We start from the raw sequence: 15,356 nt of genomic DNA, 5'->3' as shown, positions 1-15,356 counted from the left end.
AAGGTAGCTTGTTTCTTGGATGAACGACTTATACTGAAAAAAAACACCTCCGCTCAAAGTTCCAACAGCACTAGGAACTTCCACAAGTATTCACTCCCACACATAGACTCTCTCCCTCCGAGAACATACCTCACAATCCACGTCTTCAACGAAACAGGAAAGAACCACAACAATGAAATTCATACCTTGTAATTCGCGCTCAGAGGTGGTGGTGTAGGCAGCTTGTGCCGGGAGGAGGCGGCCACGGTGCCAACTCACGGGGTCCTGGAGCGAAACGTGGACAGCGATCGAGTGTGTGTCCTTTAAGATGCGAGCTAAATCGTGTGAGTGGGCGATGTTTTCGGGCCTTGTCGCTCTCAATGTCGTCTTCCATGGAACAAATTTTACAACGGATCTAAGGGATACGTTTGATCTCGTTTTCCTGTGGAAGAGGAGGTTCTGGGGTGCCATCAAAGCGCTCGAGAATCTCGCTTCTTTCGACCCCGTGGGGTCTGTTCGCCACGGAAACGATCGTTCTCAAGCCTGTTTTTTTTTCCTTCTGTCAAGAAAGTATTTTGCAACTGCCAGCTCTGGTATTAGAACGTCATCTTCAAACTTTATGCATATGGAGGGGTGGATATAATAGGATATATGTTTTTGGTTGGATCCATCCGTTGTGATCTCTTTATGACCCGTCACTTTTTTACAGGCCGAATATGGAGGAAGCTGGCAGCTCTTTCCCGCAACGGATGGCATCAGCGTAAGTTTTTAGATCCAGCTTCTCATTTTGTATCGGAGCCAAGTCAGTAATCCTCGGGACTTCTCCTTCGCTCAAGGAGAATAACTGAAGGCGAAAACTCTCAATGTTTGTGTCTTCTTTAACAGATACGTCTACACAACCTTTTCTTATGCGTTGTGCTCTACGATTGGCTTATTGCCATCTTTTGTGTTTGGTTCTCCACGTATTTTCCAATAGCTCGATCGATTGCCTGTTGGCATCCATGTCCTTCGTTCCTGTGAGGTTTAGCAGCGGTTGCTTCCGCTAAGTAGATTGTGCTCATAATCTTCATCTCTTATTGTTGAAATCTTGAGCACTCGGAAACTTTGAAATAATAACTCAAGATATTGATATATATTTGATATTGATTCAACGGCGTGTGTGGTGTAGCGGTTAGAGGTCCCGCTTCCCCCACAATCAAAGGGAGGTTCAAACCCCCCCTATCCCCCCCCAACCCTTTCCCCCCCCCGGGAAAAAAAAATAAAAAAAATTTTTTGAAAAAAAAAAAAACCTAACTTAAAACATCCCCCCCCCAAAAAAAATAATTATAAAAAAAAAAAAAAAAATAAAAAAAAAAAAAAATTTTAAAATAAAAAAAAAGGGGGGGCAAAAAAAAATAAAATATTGATTCAACATGGGTGAATTTTCTGCCACCGTTGCGACCACCCTTTTAAGTCGTTCTGAGTTAAACTGTGAATGAGAAAACATGTCCATAACGTGATTCATCTTCCAATTTAATGTATTTCCCAATACAGCTCTGTGTTCATTACGTTGAGGTCCTTCATTCTGGCTTTGTAATATTTTCCTGCGAGACAAGTTTTCTTCTTGTGGCTAGGAAATTCTCTCACAGAAGGAGTGACTATTAGTATCGCATCCAGCGTCAAAAATCCGTTTAGAGATCATGTTGCCGAAGTCGCAGTGACTGGAAACCATGGTTTTTTTAGCCTGCCTTTTTTTTTCTTGTCGTTTCGCCAACTTTTCTTTTTCTAGGAGGAAGCGGGTGTCTGTAGCCTGTCAGACTGATGCGCCTTACGGTTCTGTAAGTCCTTCCTCATTGGGGCAACCGAATCGCACAGCGTCAAGTGGCTTGCTGGGTAGGTTTGAAATGCTTTGTGGATTTGCAGCTTCTGATCTCATTCAATCAAGTCTATGACATGGAAGATCTAATGAGTGTTGTGATCTTAAATCGGTAAAATAGGATACTCGAAAGGCTGTGAAATTCGTATTTGATGTTGCATTCGATGCCTTGTTGATATTTGTTGATAGTTCAGTTTGGCCTGACTCACCTAACAGGTGTTGTGTTCCTGAGTGTCATGTATTTACAGCTGTGAATTCTGCAAGTACACCAGCGACCAGCTCTCGAGCCACAACGACTTCGCCTGCGACCGAAGAACAAACTTTGAGAGTTACGATACAGCATTTTTCGAAGATGGTGGATACACTTTGTTCACCATGTAAACGGATCAATGGGGTTCCATGGTAAAATCTCACATTGTCTTCTTCACTCCTCATTAATAACACATCCAAGCACAAAGTGTTAAGTATGTGACTGCATGAGCAGTTATTTCTCACTTAAGAGAATCAAATCAGCGCTGTTTTCATTTGTTAACAGCCATTGGTTAATTTGTACAACATGACGAAGAATTGTCGGTTATGTACGTAATGTTCGAAATCACATACATGGATTGTTTCTATCATCTTTTTGTCAAGTTAGCATCATATAGAGGCTTTAACCGGGAAAAAAAGAAACATTTTTTTTTGCACTCTGGCTGAAGTGGATGTTTTCCGTCATCATTCGAGATTTGGAACGTTTTTTAGTTCTTAATCGCGCGATTATCATTCCAGGGCGAGCTTCAAGCCGAAGTTAAGGTGTGGCCTGACTTTGACTTGAATCTGAACGCAAGTAACTTTGGTAGGTTCGTATCCAGATAACAACGCAGCACGTAGGAAGGAAATCGGGAATTTCTGTTTGTTTTCGATGAATGGAAGCGATATTAGTCGGTGACAACCTTAGCAACTTTAGTTGGAACCCTAACTCCGATATACGTCAGCTTGCTCTAAATATGATTACAATCATATTCTCCGGACAGCGTTTATTTTGAATCATTATTTCCATTGCATATTGTTCAGATGCTAATAAGTGCTACCAACGCTTATTAGGAATCTGAAATAGTTCGGTGTTCGACAAAATGTGTTATATGAACTCCTTTTGTGGACCGGGGTACTAGCAAACACCAACAAGTATATGTATTTAGAGAAAGTGCGGTCAGGCAGCGTTATGTATGATAAGCATGCGATACCCTCCATAGTTTTGCACTCCATTTTGTTCAGTGTAGGTATAGCGATCTGCAAAGCAAGTCAGGACATAGAATCACATACAAGGATTGTTGCTATCATCTTGTTATCAAGTTAGCTTAATGTCAAGCTTAATGAGTCCTGTCCAATAAAACTTCGGTTTTCTTGTTCTTGCGCAATTCAGCGAATGCGGTTTGTTTTTCTGCTACCGACTAGGAAGCTGAAAGAAGTTTGCCCTAATAGTCACTATTTTTCAAGAATTATAGTCGCCTTTTGAAATAGAGAGTCTTCAGGAATCAGTGAAAGTGCAAGCTGAAAGTCCCGTCAACTTTGATTCTCCAAAATTCCCTTTTGCTGATGAAGACGAACGCGTCTCGCTTTTTTTCATAAATGCGTAAATTAGGTTTTTATTTTGGTGGTCATAGAGGCGGTAGTCGGAGCTGGTGCTCTGATCCCCTTCACTTTTGAAAGGTTGGGGAAGGGACCTCTCTTACTTGAGCTGCACCCCATGAGCTAAACCTTCTTCACTTGAGGAGTGTCCGGCTTCTCCCTATCGCACCTATGTTGGTGGTGTCCACTGTGAGCTGAGCTATAGTTATTTGAAATTATGCGTCAGGATTTTTCCTGTGTTTAGTCTCTTATGGTTGCTTAGGGCTCCTTGCTTGAGATAAGACAAATATTCTTTTGGCAAGTTCACAGGGTTTTATTTTGCGTGCTTTGGGGAAAAATCGAGTGAGGTAATGAATTTTCTGCGAACCATCTAGAATAACACATGTTCATTCCTCTGCAACATGGTCCGTTTATATTGTGGCACATAATATGTTACACTTTTTCTTCCTGTGCATATTGCAAGAAAACTGAAACTCATCCATATGACTTGATTTCAACGCGAAATGTCTCAAGTATAATGTTTCTTCTAGTGATATCAATAATCTTGTAATAATTGTGAGGATATTGCAACATAAATAAGACTTCAGTGAGCTTCCTTCTTCCCAGAACTTGAATCTATCTAGTGCTACTGAAGAATTTCTTTTTTTTTAAACCGGTATGTCTAGGAGAATATTGCGATTTTCACGTTTCTATAATCTATGTTATTCTATATTTATATTCTATTGTAATACTATTACCCATTTTTATTTGCTAGTGCATCTTGAGGAACTAGTTGAATGATTTTCCATTAAACTCCTTGAATCGAAATTTTACACTAATTTTGAACTGCTATGACCATTCATCGTTCTCTAGCACAAGCTTTGCTTAGTATTTAAAGGTAGCATACCACGAATCTGACGTGGCGAAAGAATCCGAGGGAAAATTTAGAGTTAGGGTTGCAGATTCAGAGGTGGTTCCGCTTATCTCTCGATCTTAAGAAATGTCGTCTTAAGCCAAGCCTAATCGTCGTAAGAAACGGCATGGAAGGCGACGTTCTTAATACGATTTCAGTTACTTCGCGTCACCCTAGTGCACGCACCGCATCCAAGTGCGATCGCTCGAAGATCAATGATGTCTTCTAATCAGTCTATTGGAGCAAAACCAATGAATAGGCTGCTAAGGGGATCGGAATATGTGCATAGAGGAGCGTTCTAACGTACCTCTAGTAACTAATTTCCAATGGTGGGGCCTTGATTTAAGTTCTAGAAGCATTAGTTTGGCGCTTCCTCTTTCAGAAAAGCTAGTGAACATAAGCCTCCCGAATTTAAATACAAATTACTTCTCTTTGCTACTCAGCATTCTTCTCCCGGCTTTTCTTAATACATGTTTTAGGAGAATTATGGTCATGCCGAAACAGCACATGGTGCAGAAGAAAAATCAGAAATGTATGGGTTTTTTTCTGCAATGTTGTCCTGATAACACATATTCAGAGTGAGTCGTTTTTTTTCCTAGTATTACATCATGAATTAAATGCTTTTTCTAGCGCATGGACATGCCAATCAGTTGCGGAAATGCGGCTTATCGCTCAGAAACCAGGTGTACAAAATTTTGTGCGAAAAACTACGCACGTTTATAGTGCAAAGGAAAATGATTGGGGCTACTCTTGCTTCATGACTTGGGCGGTACGTCACAGTTTCTTCTTTGTAATTTTTCTCACAGTTTCCTCGTTGTAATTTTTCGTGTCGGACTTTTTTAATCGGCATTCGATTATAGGATGTTCTTGACGAAAGCCAAGGATATATAAAAGATGATCGGGTCACTTTAGAAATTACTGTGAAAGCGGAAGCCCCTAAGAATATGATGTGATTACTACTTTTGTTTTTTTTTCTTTGGAAATATGATCACTTATAATCTTGTCTACGTTTTCTTATATAAATATTGTCTTTCTAGGTCGCGTGAGGACTTTCGACGATCTATTGACCAGTGGTACAATTTAGCTGAAATGCAATTAGCTCGTGGCCAAGTTGATCTTTCGATTGAGGCGAATGCTCAGGTACAGTGATCTCATTTAGAAGACAAAAAAGAAAATGCATTTCTTCACGTTAGCAGCTTTATCCCTTTTTTCGCTCATCCGTTATTTGAAAAAAAGTGCTCTATAATACAGGCTCTCAAATTCTGTAAAGACAAGGACAAACAGTCGCAGGAAAAATTGGAGGCGCAAAGAGAACGGCTGGTGAACCACAAACTTGTTGAAAGTATTCACCGAATTGAAAAAGGTTTCTACCCGATAACAGACTCGTTCTCGACGTTTTCCTTGATGTGTCTGTAATTGTTTTGCAGTAAAAGATGTCCCGAAGGGAACGGGTGATGCACTTCGTCCAACTTCCTTACGGCAAGCACTCACAGGTGCGCAAAAATCGGCGACTACATCAAAAGCGACTAAAGTTATCAAAAAAGAAAGACGAAGTATTGTTCAGCAGGGAAAAAAGTCAGGAAGTACTCCAGCAGTCAAGTAAGCATTCTGTCTTGAAGCAACCTTTCATGTTTCTTTCTGGATCAATTTATGTTGTAGATCACACATCTAACATCTAGTACTCGTCACGAGAGGCGCAAATTCATCTTTCGAGCATTCGATTGCAATGTTGAGTATAAATTTGTATATTTCAGGAATTCAGACAGAAAGTCCGGCGAAGGAGAAGATGATAACAGTAATTCACTCAGCTCTGAAGAAGCAAAACAAAGAACGGACAAGACAGAGAAGGTATTCTTGATGCCTGCCCTTCACTACAGCTTATATTAACATTAAGAAGTAATCCAGTGTGAAATGTCTCTTAGTGAATGATGGTTCCACCTGATGTTAGAAAGAAACGAAGCCTCCAGTCTAATCTGCGCCTTAATTCCAGACTGAAGTAAAGCAAAATGTAGAGACTCGCAAACAGCGAAGCAGAAGTCTCAGTGATAGTGACACAATGAAAATATTCAGCAAGAAGGATATGCTTACCGACCAAGCGGTGATTCATTAATCAGATTGCTGTTTGATGTCGAAAATTTCGTATTAGATGTTTTACTCTTCACAGCTCTTGGACGATGAAGACGGCGCTGGTGATGGAAACACCGTATCACCAGGATTAGACGAAGGAAAGCGTAGTACTGAAATAGTCAAGGTGAATAGCTGAGTTGAACATTACTGCACAAAAGTGATTTTTTTCCTTCGCAGATCGATGATGATGATGTGAACGCTGTGAAATCACGCAACTCCTTAGATACAAATACTGGGAATACGGAAGACAAAACAAGAGGCGAAAGGTTGACCTGTGTTTATCGGTTTTTGTCATATTTTTCATATTTCGCATTAATTTGTCTGTGTTGTAGCGGAGACCTAGCGCATAGTGAGGACGACTCTAGCGATTATGGCGAGAACGGAATACGTGAAAGTAAGTGTTGTTTGAAAATTCCCTCTTCGAACTTGTTTGTCGTCTAGAAATAAATCGAACGGGAGGGAGTTTCAGCAGAGACATTTTTTTTGATGATAATTACAATTATATTTCCCCTTATTACTTGCATGTCTTTTTCAATTTTATTGCTATTCCAGCACTCGCATAATATGACTCATTCTTTAGTGTGCGGCTGCGGACTCCACCATCACCGTGATGCTTGCCGCCACTCCTCGATTTCCTCACTCGAACCGGAAGATGAAGACCTTGAAAATGAGAACTATGAGGTACATTTTCAGAGGACGTAGTGTTAATACTATAAGGTGGTGGCGTTAAGTTTTATATTAGGAGAGTGCTATGAGTATACTGTTTAGAATCTATTCATTAACAGAACATTGTGTTCGGTATCAATAAAATGACGATTTCTTAGGAGAATATTACGGAGCATACTGCCGTCGAAATGTGTGAAAACGGCTGCCAGACAGAAGACAGTGGTGACATCGAAACTCCACAGCTTACCACGTTGGCGGCAGCAGCAACTCCGACGCCAGAAACTACTCCGTCACTTGTCACGACTTCTCCTCCTGTGCAAACGGCTACCAGAGAAAGAGTTAGTGAAATTTGTACAAACAAAGATATTCGCAGTGAACACTTTCATGCTTTTGTAGCGCCACGCAGGATCGGGAATTGCAAAAGATTCTTCATTGTTCCGCGATAACGTAGCAAAAATGGCAGAGTCCACAGAGGAAGTGCTCCAGAAGATAATGCAGACTCGTGAGCAACAACCGGTAAGAAATGGGTGAAACTTTAGATCGTTCTGGACATTTGAAATCACATCGTGTTCGTTCAGTTACCGGTTTTCCCGAACGTACTTAATGTTTTCCAGCAAGTCGAGAAGATATCAGAAGCTGACCAACAGCGACTACTACAATTCTGCATCAAAAACTTTGGCATAGACAACTTTGTAAGTTTTATTGATTGTTTTGTTTGTGTTGCATATTTCTCAGAATAGAAATGGTAACGGCATTTGAATTAAACTGTTACAACTGAACACCTATGAAGCCTCTTATGTTAGTTTTATGTTTATGTGAACAATTTCTTACTGCTCTTCATCTTATGGAGCTTTTTTGTAGACCTTATTAGGGTAAAAACAGTAGTATCTTTTAAAAGAAAAGCAATATCCGGCTCATAACCGGAGTGTAAAAATAACACGTAACGCCACAATTTCTTCCTAGTATTAGGTAGAAGGTGATCCCTTGTTTTTGGGAAAAAAGCTTTCGGTTCGCCACTTTCAATGTGAAAATCGATAGGAAATGTGGGAAAAGAGAGCTATAGTTTTGACTCTTTTCTTTTTCCTTTTTATTATTTTTCGGTATTTTTTTTTTGTTTCTGCAGGTTTATTACATAAATAATTTCGGAACATCTTATAAATTGTGGTGTATTCGCTGTATTCATTGCATTTAATTTATTGCAATTGTTTTTGATGCAATAACCGTTTCATAGTGTCAGGATATGATCCCACCGGAGTTAGCTGGTTCTGATGAGACGATGCGGTGCTTCACTGCCACGCTCAATGCCATAATGCAGAAGCGCCTTGAGATTATAAGTGATGTAAGTTCTTTTTTGTTTGCTGTGCACCTGCGTGATACTCAGTGAGTTAGTTCATTTTGTTCCGAAGACACACAACTCATTTTGTCATATTCCGATGTTCGAACAATCAAGTTTTTTCTTTTAGGATCATGGGACCTGTTGTTTAGCATCCGGGCTCTGCACTGTACATTCGAACCGTATATACAAAGCTGCAGAGAGTTTTGTGAAGGTAGTTGAGCAGATGTTCGAGTCAGAAGTGAGCCGTTAACTTGAGAATATCCTTAGTTTTATGTAGGCCTCTGTCATCGTCTTGATTGTAGATTCTGACTGCGACATTTGCAAAAATGAGTTTTATGAGCAACGTTTCAAGTGAAGAAGTGCCAAAGAAAATATCAAAATCAGCAGCAGTTACGAATGGTGGAAAGTCCACAGGTGCGTCCAGTAACTTGGTTGCCTGGAAGTTATTGGGATCATTTTTGGAGATATACTATAATGTCTTTTGACGTCCTTTCTCGAAGTCCAACTCTTAGTTATAGCTCGGAAAACAACTGCAGCTCACAAGAAGTTGCCACAGCCACAGACAACTCAGCAACAGCAGCGTCCAGTCTCACCGCCTTCAGAGCCTCCATCAGAATTTGCGGTTTCGCTCTCTGAGGCTGATGACGAGGAAAGTATTGATGATTTCGAGGAAGTGAGTATTGCAGCGCAACTGGATTTTGTGCTTCCTTTCTCCTCTAAAAGAATTGTTCCAGCTTCACAGCGCGTGTCTCTCGGGAGAGGATGTTGAGCAACAGATGCGTGAACTCCTGAATGAAATCAGTCATTGCCGCGTACACGACTTGGTGACTTTTTCTTTTAAGTTAGACCTACCGCAATTAGATGCTCTAGAGCCAAATTGAAAAATGCACATTCAATTTTCATGGTTTTTTTAGATCTTGGATAAAATCGAATCTATGGAAAAAGAACCAAACAACAGTTCAATAGGACTCCGCGCATTGCTTGTGCAATTGTTCAACTACTCACAAACGTTGTCGGTGCGTGCAACGCTATCTCCAATTAGTATACAATTTCTTTTTTGTGAAACAAATGAATCCACGAGAGCTGAAGTTTTTCTTGCCTTGACCCTTCTTATATGCAAGTCTTTGAAGAAGGAATTAGCGTGCTGAAAATCTTTAATTCATGTGTCTTCCTTGTAAGCTTCGAGTGTTTTCTGGCTTATCATAGTTGTATGTTTGATTTTAGGTAACTGGTGATCGCATGGAAACAATGGTGGCCCAAGCTAGAGAAGTTCAGCAAATAATCCAGGGTCCGGATGCTTTGAGGTTTGTTAGCGCATCTTCTTGCTTCAGATACGGCGTAGCTGATTTCTAACTTGAAAAATTCAGAGCGGCTGAGCAGATGAAGAGAAATGAAGAAAAATTGACTGAAACAGAAGCCGCACTCAAGCAAGCCAGAGCTGACCTAGCCAAAGAATTAGAACACAAAAAGAAGGCGGAGCAGCTTCGTATGGCTGAGTCATCTAAGCTGAAGGAGGAAACAGCCAAGACCGAGCAACTAACTGCTCAATTAAAAGAAGCACGAAATAATCTGAAGAAGATGGAAAAGAAAACGAAGCAGGACGAGTATGTTCCTTATCCATTTTTAGTCACTACGAGAACACCGTCTTAAGCGTATTGGTCTTCTTCGCTCTATCCGCTTTGTGTGAAATTAGAACTGTCGCTTTTTAAAATCTGTGTTAGAGCAAATCTGATTTTCAGGACACGTATAGGTACTCTTGAAGCTGAGAAATTTGATCTTGAAGATAAAGTAAAGTCTCTCAAAAAAGAACTAGACCAAATCAAGAAGAAAGCTGCAGAAGATCGATCGAAAGCTAAGAAAGAGAAGGTATACATCCGTGAAAGAAGAGTTGTATGTGGCCTCGTCAGAACTATTTCTTTAATTTAAGGAGCGAGATGCTGAGCAAGTACGCCGATTGGAGAGCGAAGCGCTCGAGCGCGAAGCTGAGCGTGACCGTGAGAGGCAACAGCATGAGGAATTCAGGCGAGATGCGAAGAATCGTGAACAAAAATGGGAGAAGGTTAGTACACATTTGATCAAGACATGTTCCTGTATAGACGCTCTTTTGTCAAGTGTAATTGAGCTTTGAGGTAGGGAGGTCGCAGAGAGACTCTAGGAGGGAAGGTACTTTAAAGCAGAATGTCACTGAATTGACGTTGCACGGAAGCCTCAGAGAAACCGTAGAGTTCGGGTTGTAGATTATGGAAACCAGCGTGGCTACGCTCATCTTCCCCTAACCTTCGTAAAACGAAACGGCGTGGGAGCTGCCTTTGTTCCCACGAGCTACGTTGGAGCACGTCCCCTTTTACATGTTTAGGTTCCCTCAACAGCCTTTTCATTGGTTTCACTTGAAGAGACTGATGAGGAGACATCATTGATCTTCAACCGCTCGCTCGTGGACGTGGCGTGTCCACAACGGTGGCGCGTTGCAACTGAATTCGTATTAAAAAAAAACGCCATCTTTCACATCATTTCGTACGACGGTTAGGAGAGGTTGACTGGGCCGCACTGGTTTTCATAATCTACAACCCAAACTCTACGGTTTTCCTGGCGGTGACCAGCCAAGTATGTCTTGAATAATGTGATGGCACTCCTCATTGCTTCACAACTTATCTAAATCAAGTAATAAAAAAAAGAATTCATCTAGCTGTTCAACACTTGGTCACCCAAACTATTTTATAATCTATGTTCGGCTTTTATTAAAAGCATCACTATACGAACCTGGCGTGGTATGGATTTTTGTTAGAGTATACCTATGTCGGGTTGTAGATTATGTATACAGGCATAGTTCCGCTCTCACTGCACCATTGTAAGTGGGCGGTTTCGGAATGCGCTTCCTTACGACGGCAACACGCCACTCCTGCTCCCCGCCCCCGCCTGCGATTCGTCGAAAATCAATTCAGACTGCCCCGATAGGCAGTAAGGGACGCTGCGCATGCAAGGGCGGCACGCTGCAGCGGAAGCCATCGTACAAAACAGTATTGAGGGGCTGGCTGCTTGTAGTGATTCAGGGGGCGGGCGCAAGAGTGGTGCGTTGCAATAGCACGTCGTAAGGAACCGTATTCCGAAACCGTCTGCTTACAGTGATACAGGCAGAGATGAGCAGAACTGCCCTTGTATTCATAATCTACGACCCGATATAAGTATACTCCAACGAAAATCCATAACACGCCAGATTCGTGGGGTGATGGTCTTAATGTTGCATAAATGTAAATCTTCGGAAATTCTTGCCATGGGAAGGGAAATTTCACCATTTATCGTTGTATAATACTTTTACACATTCCTTTCCATGTTTAGTTCAGGACGAAACTGGCTCTTTTGGCTCTTGTATCTAATCCTGCATGATAAAAACTTGAATCATCTGATTTCCTTTTTGCCAACAAAGTGATCGTTCTAGGAGAGGAAACAGCACATGTCCCAAATTGCCGCCCTCATTGAACGCGCACGATCAGCTGAAGTTGCACAAGTAGGAATGATGCTAAGCGCAGGTGTAAACGTTTTGGAGAAGACAAGAGATGAAGCCGCACTCAATCTCGCTGAAGCCGAAGACAACTTGAAACGGTATTAATTTTCTGCAAGTTTTTTTGAAATGTTTGAAATGCTCTCTGCATTCCGTTGTGCTAAATTTACTCTGTTCTGAGCACATCATGGGACATTCCTAACAGTTACTTTATTCCAGTGCACGCACTCATTCTGATATGGAGACGATGCGCCGTAGTGTAGCGGAATGGAAATGCGCTCATGACGATTGCGTATCCGCAATATCTCAAGCTCGATCCGAGTTTGAAGCCGCTTGTGACGCCATCCGCAAAGGACAAAGGACTCTTGCTCAACTTACTGATCTAAAAGTATTTTAATGTATCGCCTCTTCTTCTACTCTAATTTTAATCTACAAATTGTTAAGATTCCATCAGCACCAGCTCTCCCGAAAGTTGTACGCTTGCCGCCAGTCCAGGTTGTACAACCCTCTACACCTGCCTGTCCTGCCACAACTACTTCTGTCTCCTCAGTCATTCAGCCTCCTCCTGCTGGAGTTATAGGTCAACCGCGAACACCACAAAACAACCGATATTCTTCACATGGTAAACATTCTTGTGACAGTTATTATCAGGATGTTACTTATTTTCACATTGCGGCCTCTAATTTTTACATTGCAGTGTCACCACGTGATAGTACCTCTGCTAGTTCGTCCAGCGCACATGTTCCACAGTCGCCGTCATCGTCATCAAGGTCCGTGTCAGGAAATCTTCCCACCGCGCCGCCACCCACTGCTCAGCTCTTCGAACGATCACCAATGAAGCAACCGTTGCCAATTGGTGTTCGTCCTGGTCCAGTTCCCACGCCTGCTTCATTGCCCATGGATGACTCAGCAGTTCCTTCTGCTGCAACTCCAGCAGCTTCCCCGTGGTCGTGGTCGACACCACTTGGCAACCTAGCTGATATTCGCCCGTTGAGACCTGCTTCTGAGCAGGCTCACCCTTTGCTTCAACAACAGACTCATCACGAAATGTGGAGAAACGGTACCACCACGGATTCCTCACAGGTGTGTGAATCATCCGTTAAAGGGTTGTAATATCTGTGAGTTACCTCACACTCATTACGGATGTCTGAACAGTAAAAAAAAACTCATAGTAGGTTAATCAGTTCGCTTTTGCGGATTTGTTAGTCAAATAAATGACTGGACTTTGATATGTAGTGGCATTTAAGTTTTGGTCAGTTTTTCAGCTCGTTATAGCCTATCGACTTCATTAATATGCCAATTTTGTATACTTCTTATTTTGTTATGAACATGTGATCTCCAATGGTTCCTTGATGTAACTTTTTTTAGGTGCGTGCTCCTCCTGGATATAACTTAGGATGGGGTGGAGTGAATGGAAGCTCTATAAGCTCACCATCTCAAAGCCTCAATCAAAACAGTTCGTTCTGGAGAGGTGCTGCGGGAGGTGGTGGAGTTCCACCCGGTCAACAACAATACAAGTACTCCGCTGCCGACAAGTATCCAATGCAGTACTTCGATAGCTGACTTTTCTGCTGATATGTACCAGATTGTCATACACATTCATTTATCACCATATAAAAGTAAATATATTAGTCGCTTATTTTGTTCCGTAGTCATCGCCGCAGTGCGAGTCCTATGTTGAGTTGAGTTGGGATGCCGCATATATGTTTACAAATGTTTAATAAATTTTCTTCCTACAATCTTCTTGCTTTCTCATACAACATACCCATTTCCTCTTCGCAACATTTCTGTTAGGTTGGTTTTTTTTTTCACCAACGCTTAAGTTGTACAATTTCACAGTATCTTAGTCGCACATTGATGATGATCCGTCGATATATTCACAATAAGTGTTTATCACAGCGTTCCATCTTTCTGGGATAGTTACAGCATATTAGTGAAAGAGTTAGCGAAAGAATTTAGCAACAATAAGAAGAAGGAATGCTTAAGGCTCCGGAGCAAGTGGTAATGTGATCGGGTAATTCTGGGAATGGAGTTGATGGAGAAACGGTTCTCATCCCTTCCTTTTCCAGGCCCAAGTTGGGGGCAAGTGGCCGAAGCGAGATGCGACCGCATGCACGTTGCACCCTTAGAGACGATGGCTGGAATCGAGGCGCAACCATTGCTAGTGCCAAGGAGCTGGCCTTCGACAGGCTCCATTTTCTTTAACTTTGATTTGTGCTCTGTTATCGATGAGTTCTCGCCATCTACAATCGAACCCCGAAACAAATGTGCAGTCGGGCTAGAACGATCTGAACCTCGGTGCAGTTGTATAATTGGCTTCGTTCAAAGCGGCACGGTAAAGCGAAGAGAGCGGTTGTTAGGTGCCCGCAGCGGAATAAGTGCCCGCAGAAGAGGCTGTCTGTAGGCCAGAGCAGGCATATCCTAGGCTCGCTGTGGTCACTAAGCCTGCCCGTATATCACCACGTCACTGAGGCCATATGCCGTGTTTGTATTGCAATTACGTTATAGAGTTGACTTCTAGAAAGGTTCAAAGAACGAAAAGGTAACAACGTAGCAAGTGGAAAAATAACGAAGAAATTGAAAATGCTAAAAATGGAAAAATAACGTAGAAGATTTGTACAAGAAAAAAAACAACATCAGAAGACATAAATGAAGCTGAAAATTGAAAACGTTCCAAAATAAAAGTTAGGTGCAGAAACGAGAACCTGGTCTTTGAAAGACGTAGACTTGTAATTGAAAAAAAAAAAACTATATAGAAGATACAGATGTATGTTTGTATTTACATAGACTAGTTAATCCAGGTAAAATACGGCAGTAGTTTGTAAAAGTTTCGATTTGTTTGTTTTACATAAATAAAATACTATTATTTTCTATTTCTGCCATTTGGTGTCCAGTAATTCGATATATCTCTATACGTAAGCGATCGATGCCCCGTACAGAACCAGCTCCAGAGATATCGTGCTCCCGCGAGACATGTTTCACAGCTCATTAGATGATGAGGCATAGGGCGAACGCAGCCAGTGCTCTGCTGACGCTATTAACTGCTGCGCAGAGCAGTTGACGGTAGCCGTTCCCTCTCGTTTACCCTAAGGATAGGTTGTCAGAGGGTACCTAACGATGCGAACCCTAAAGCGAGGAGTTGGGATGGGATGGGACCATCGCTAACTCCACTCGGACTACAGTGGCGAGTGGATTTCTCAAAGGTCCCACAATCCCAACTGTTTGCTCCATCGCGCCTCTTCGAGCGCAGCCGCTTGCACAACTACACCGACTTTCATTCAAGTCGTTCTGACCCGACTATATTGACGACTATATAGAAGATATAGGTCACTTGAAGTATGAGCGTCAGGATGTCTAACTCTTCTCTTCTTTCAGCTCCATCTTGTGTTCCTTT

At 41.9% G+C, this 15,356-nt stretch overlaps 2 protein-coding genes across 4 annotated transcripts; one reads left to right on the top strand and one right to left on the bottom strand.

Moving 5' to 3' along the window:
* Window positions 1–28: 28 nt before the first annotated feature.
* RB195_017802 (uncharacterized protein) lies at window positions 29–450 on the bottom strand (the record flags this gene model as incomplete). The annotated part of the gene is made up of 2 exons (XM_064184958.1): window positions 29–33; window positions 186–450. 2 exons carry the CDS (start codon window positions 448–450, stop codon window positions 29–31), a joined length of 270 nt encoding a protein of 89 aa, XP_064040839.1.
* Window positions 451–598: 148 nt separating this feature from the next.
* RB195_017801 (uncharacterized protein) lies at window positions 599–14,167 on the top strand (the record flags this gene model as incomplete). Of its 3 annotated transcripts, none has more annotated exons than XM_064184956.1 (36): window positions 605–612; window positions 689–739; window positions 1,748–1,851; window positions 2,083–2,236; window positions 4,814–4,912; window positions 4,965–5,103; window positions 5,195–5,283; window positions 5,372–5,474; window positions 5,586–5,697; window positions 5,762–5,933; window positions 6,089–6,182; window positions 6,325–6,432; window positions 6,499–6,585; window positions 6,639–6,727; window positions 6,794–6,855; window positions 7,042–7,142; window positions 7,286–7,465; window positions 7,524–7,643; window positions 7,742–7,819; window positions 8,365–8,466; window positions 8,591–8,701; window positions 8,766–8,877; window positions 8,982–9,136; window positions 9,198–9,287; window positions 9,378–9,479; window positions 9,688–9,767; window positions 9,831–10,067; window positions 10,203–10,329; window positions 10,391–10,522; window positions 11,900–12,063; window positions 12,182–12,350; window positions 12,407–12,584; window positions 12,660–13,045; window positions 13,331–13,509; window positions 13,862–13,963; window positions 14,032–14,167. In XM_064184956.1, 36 exons carry the CDS (start codon window positions 605–607, stop codon window positions 14,165–14,167), a joined length of 4,512 nt encoding a protein of 1,503 aa, XP_064040836.1. The 3 variants fall into 3 exon arrangements, with proteins under 3 accessions (XP_064040838.1, XP_064040836.1, XP_064040837.1); XM_064184957.1 differs by having other exon boundaries at window positions 8,359–8,466; XM_064184955.1 differs by lacking the exons at window positions 13,862–13,963; window positions 14,032–14,167 and having other exon boundaries at window positions 599–612; window positions 13,331–13,525.
* Window positions 14,168–15,356: the final 1,189 nt, after the last annotated feature.

This window comes from Necator americanus, chromosome II (genome assembly GCF_031761385.1).
Source record: "Necator americanus strain Aroian chromosome II, whole genome shotgun sequence".
NCBI classification, from domain to species: domain Eukaryota; kingdom Metazoa; phylum Nematoda; class Chromadorea; order Rhabditida; family Ancylostomatidae; genus Necator; species Necator americanus.
Note: the sequence above shows the minus strand (reverse complement) of the source record. Positions and strands in the feature narration are given on the sequence as shown.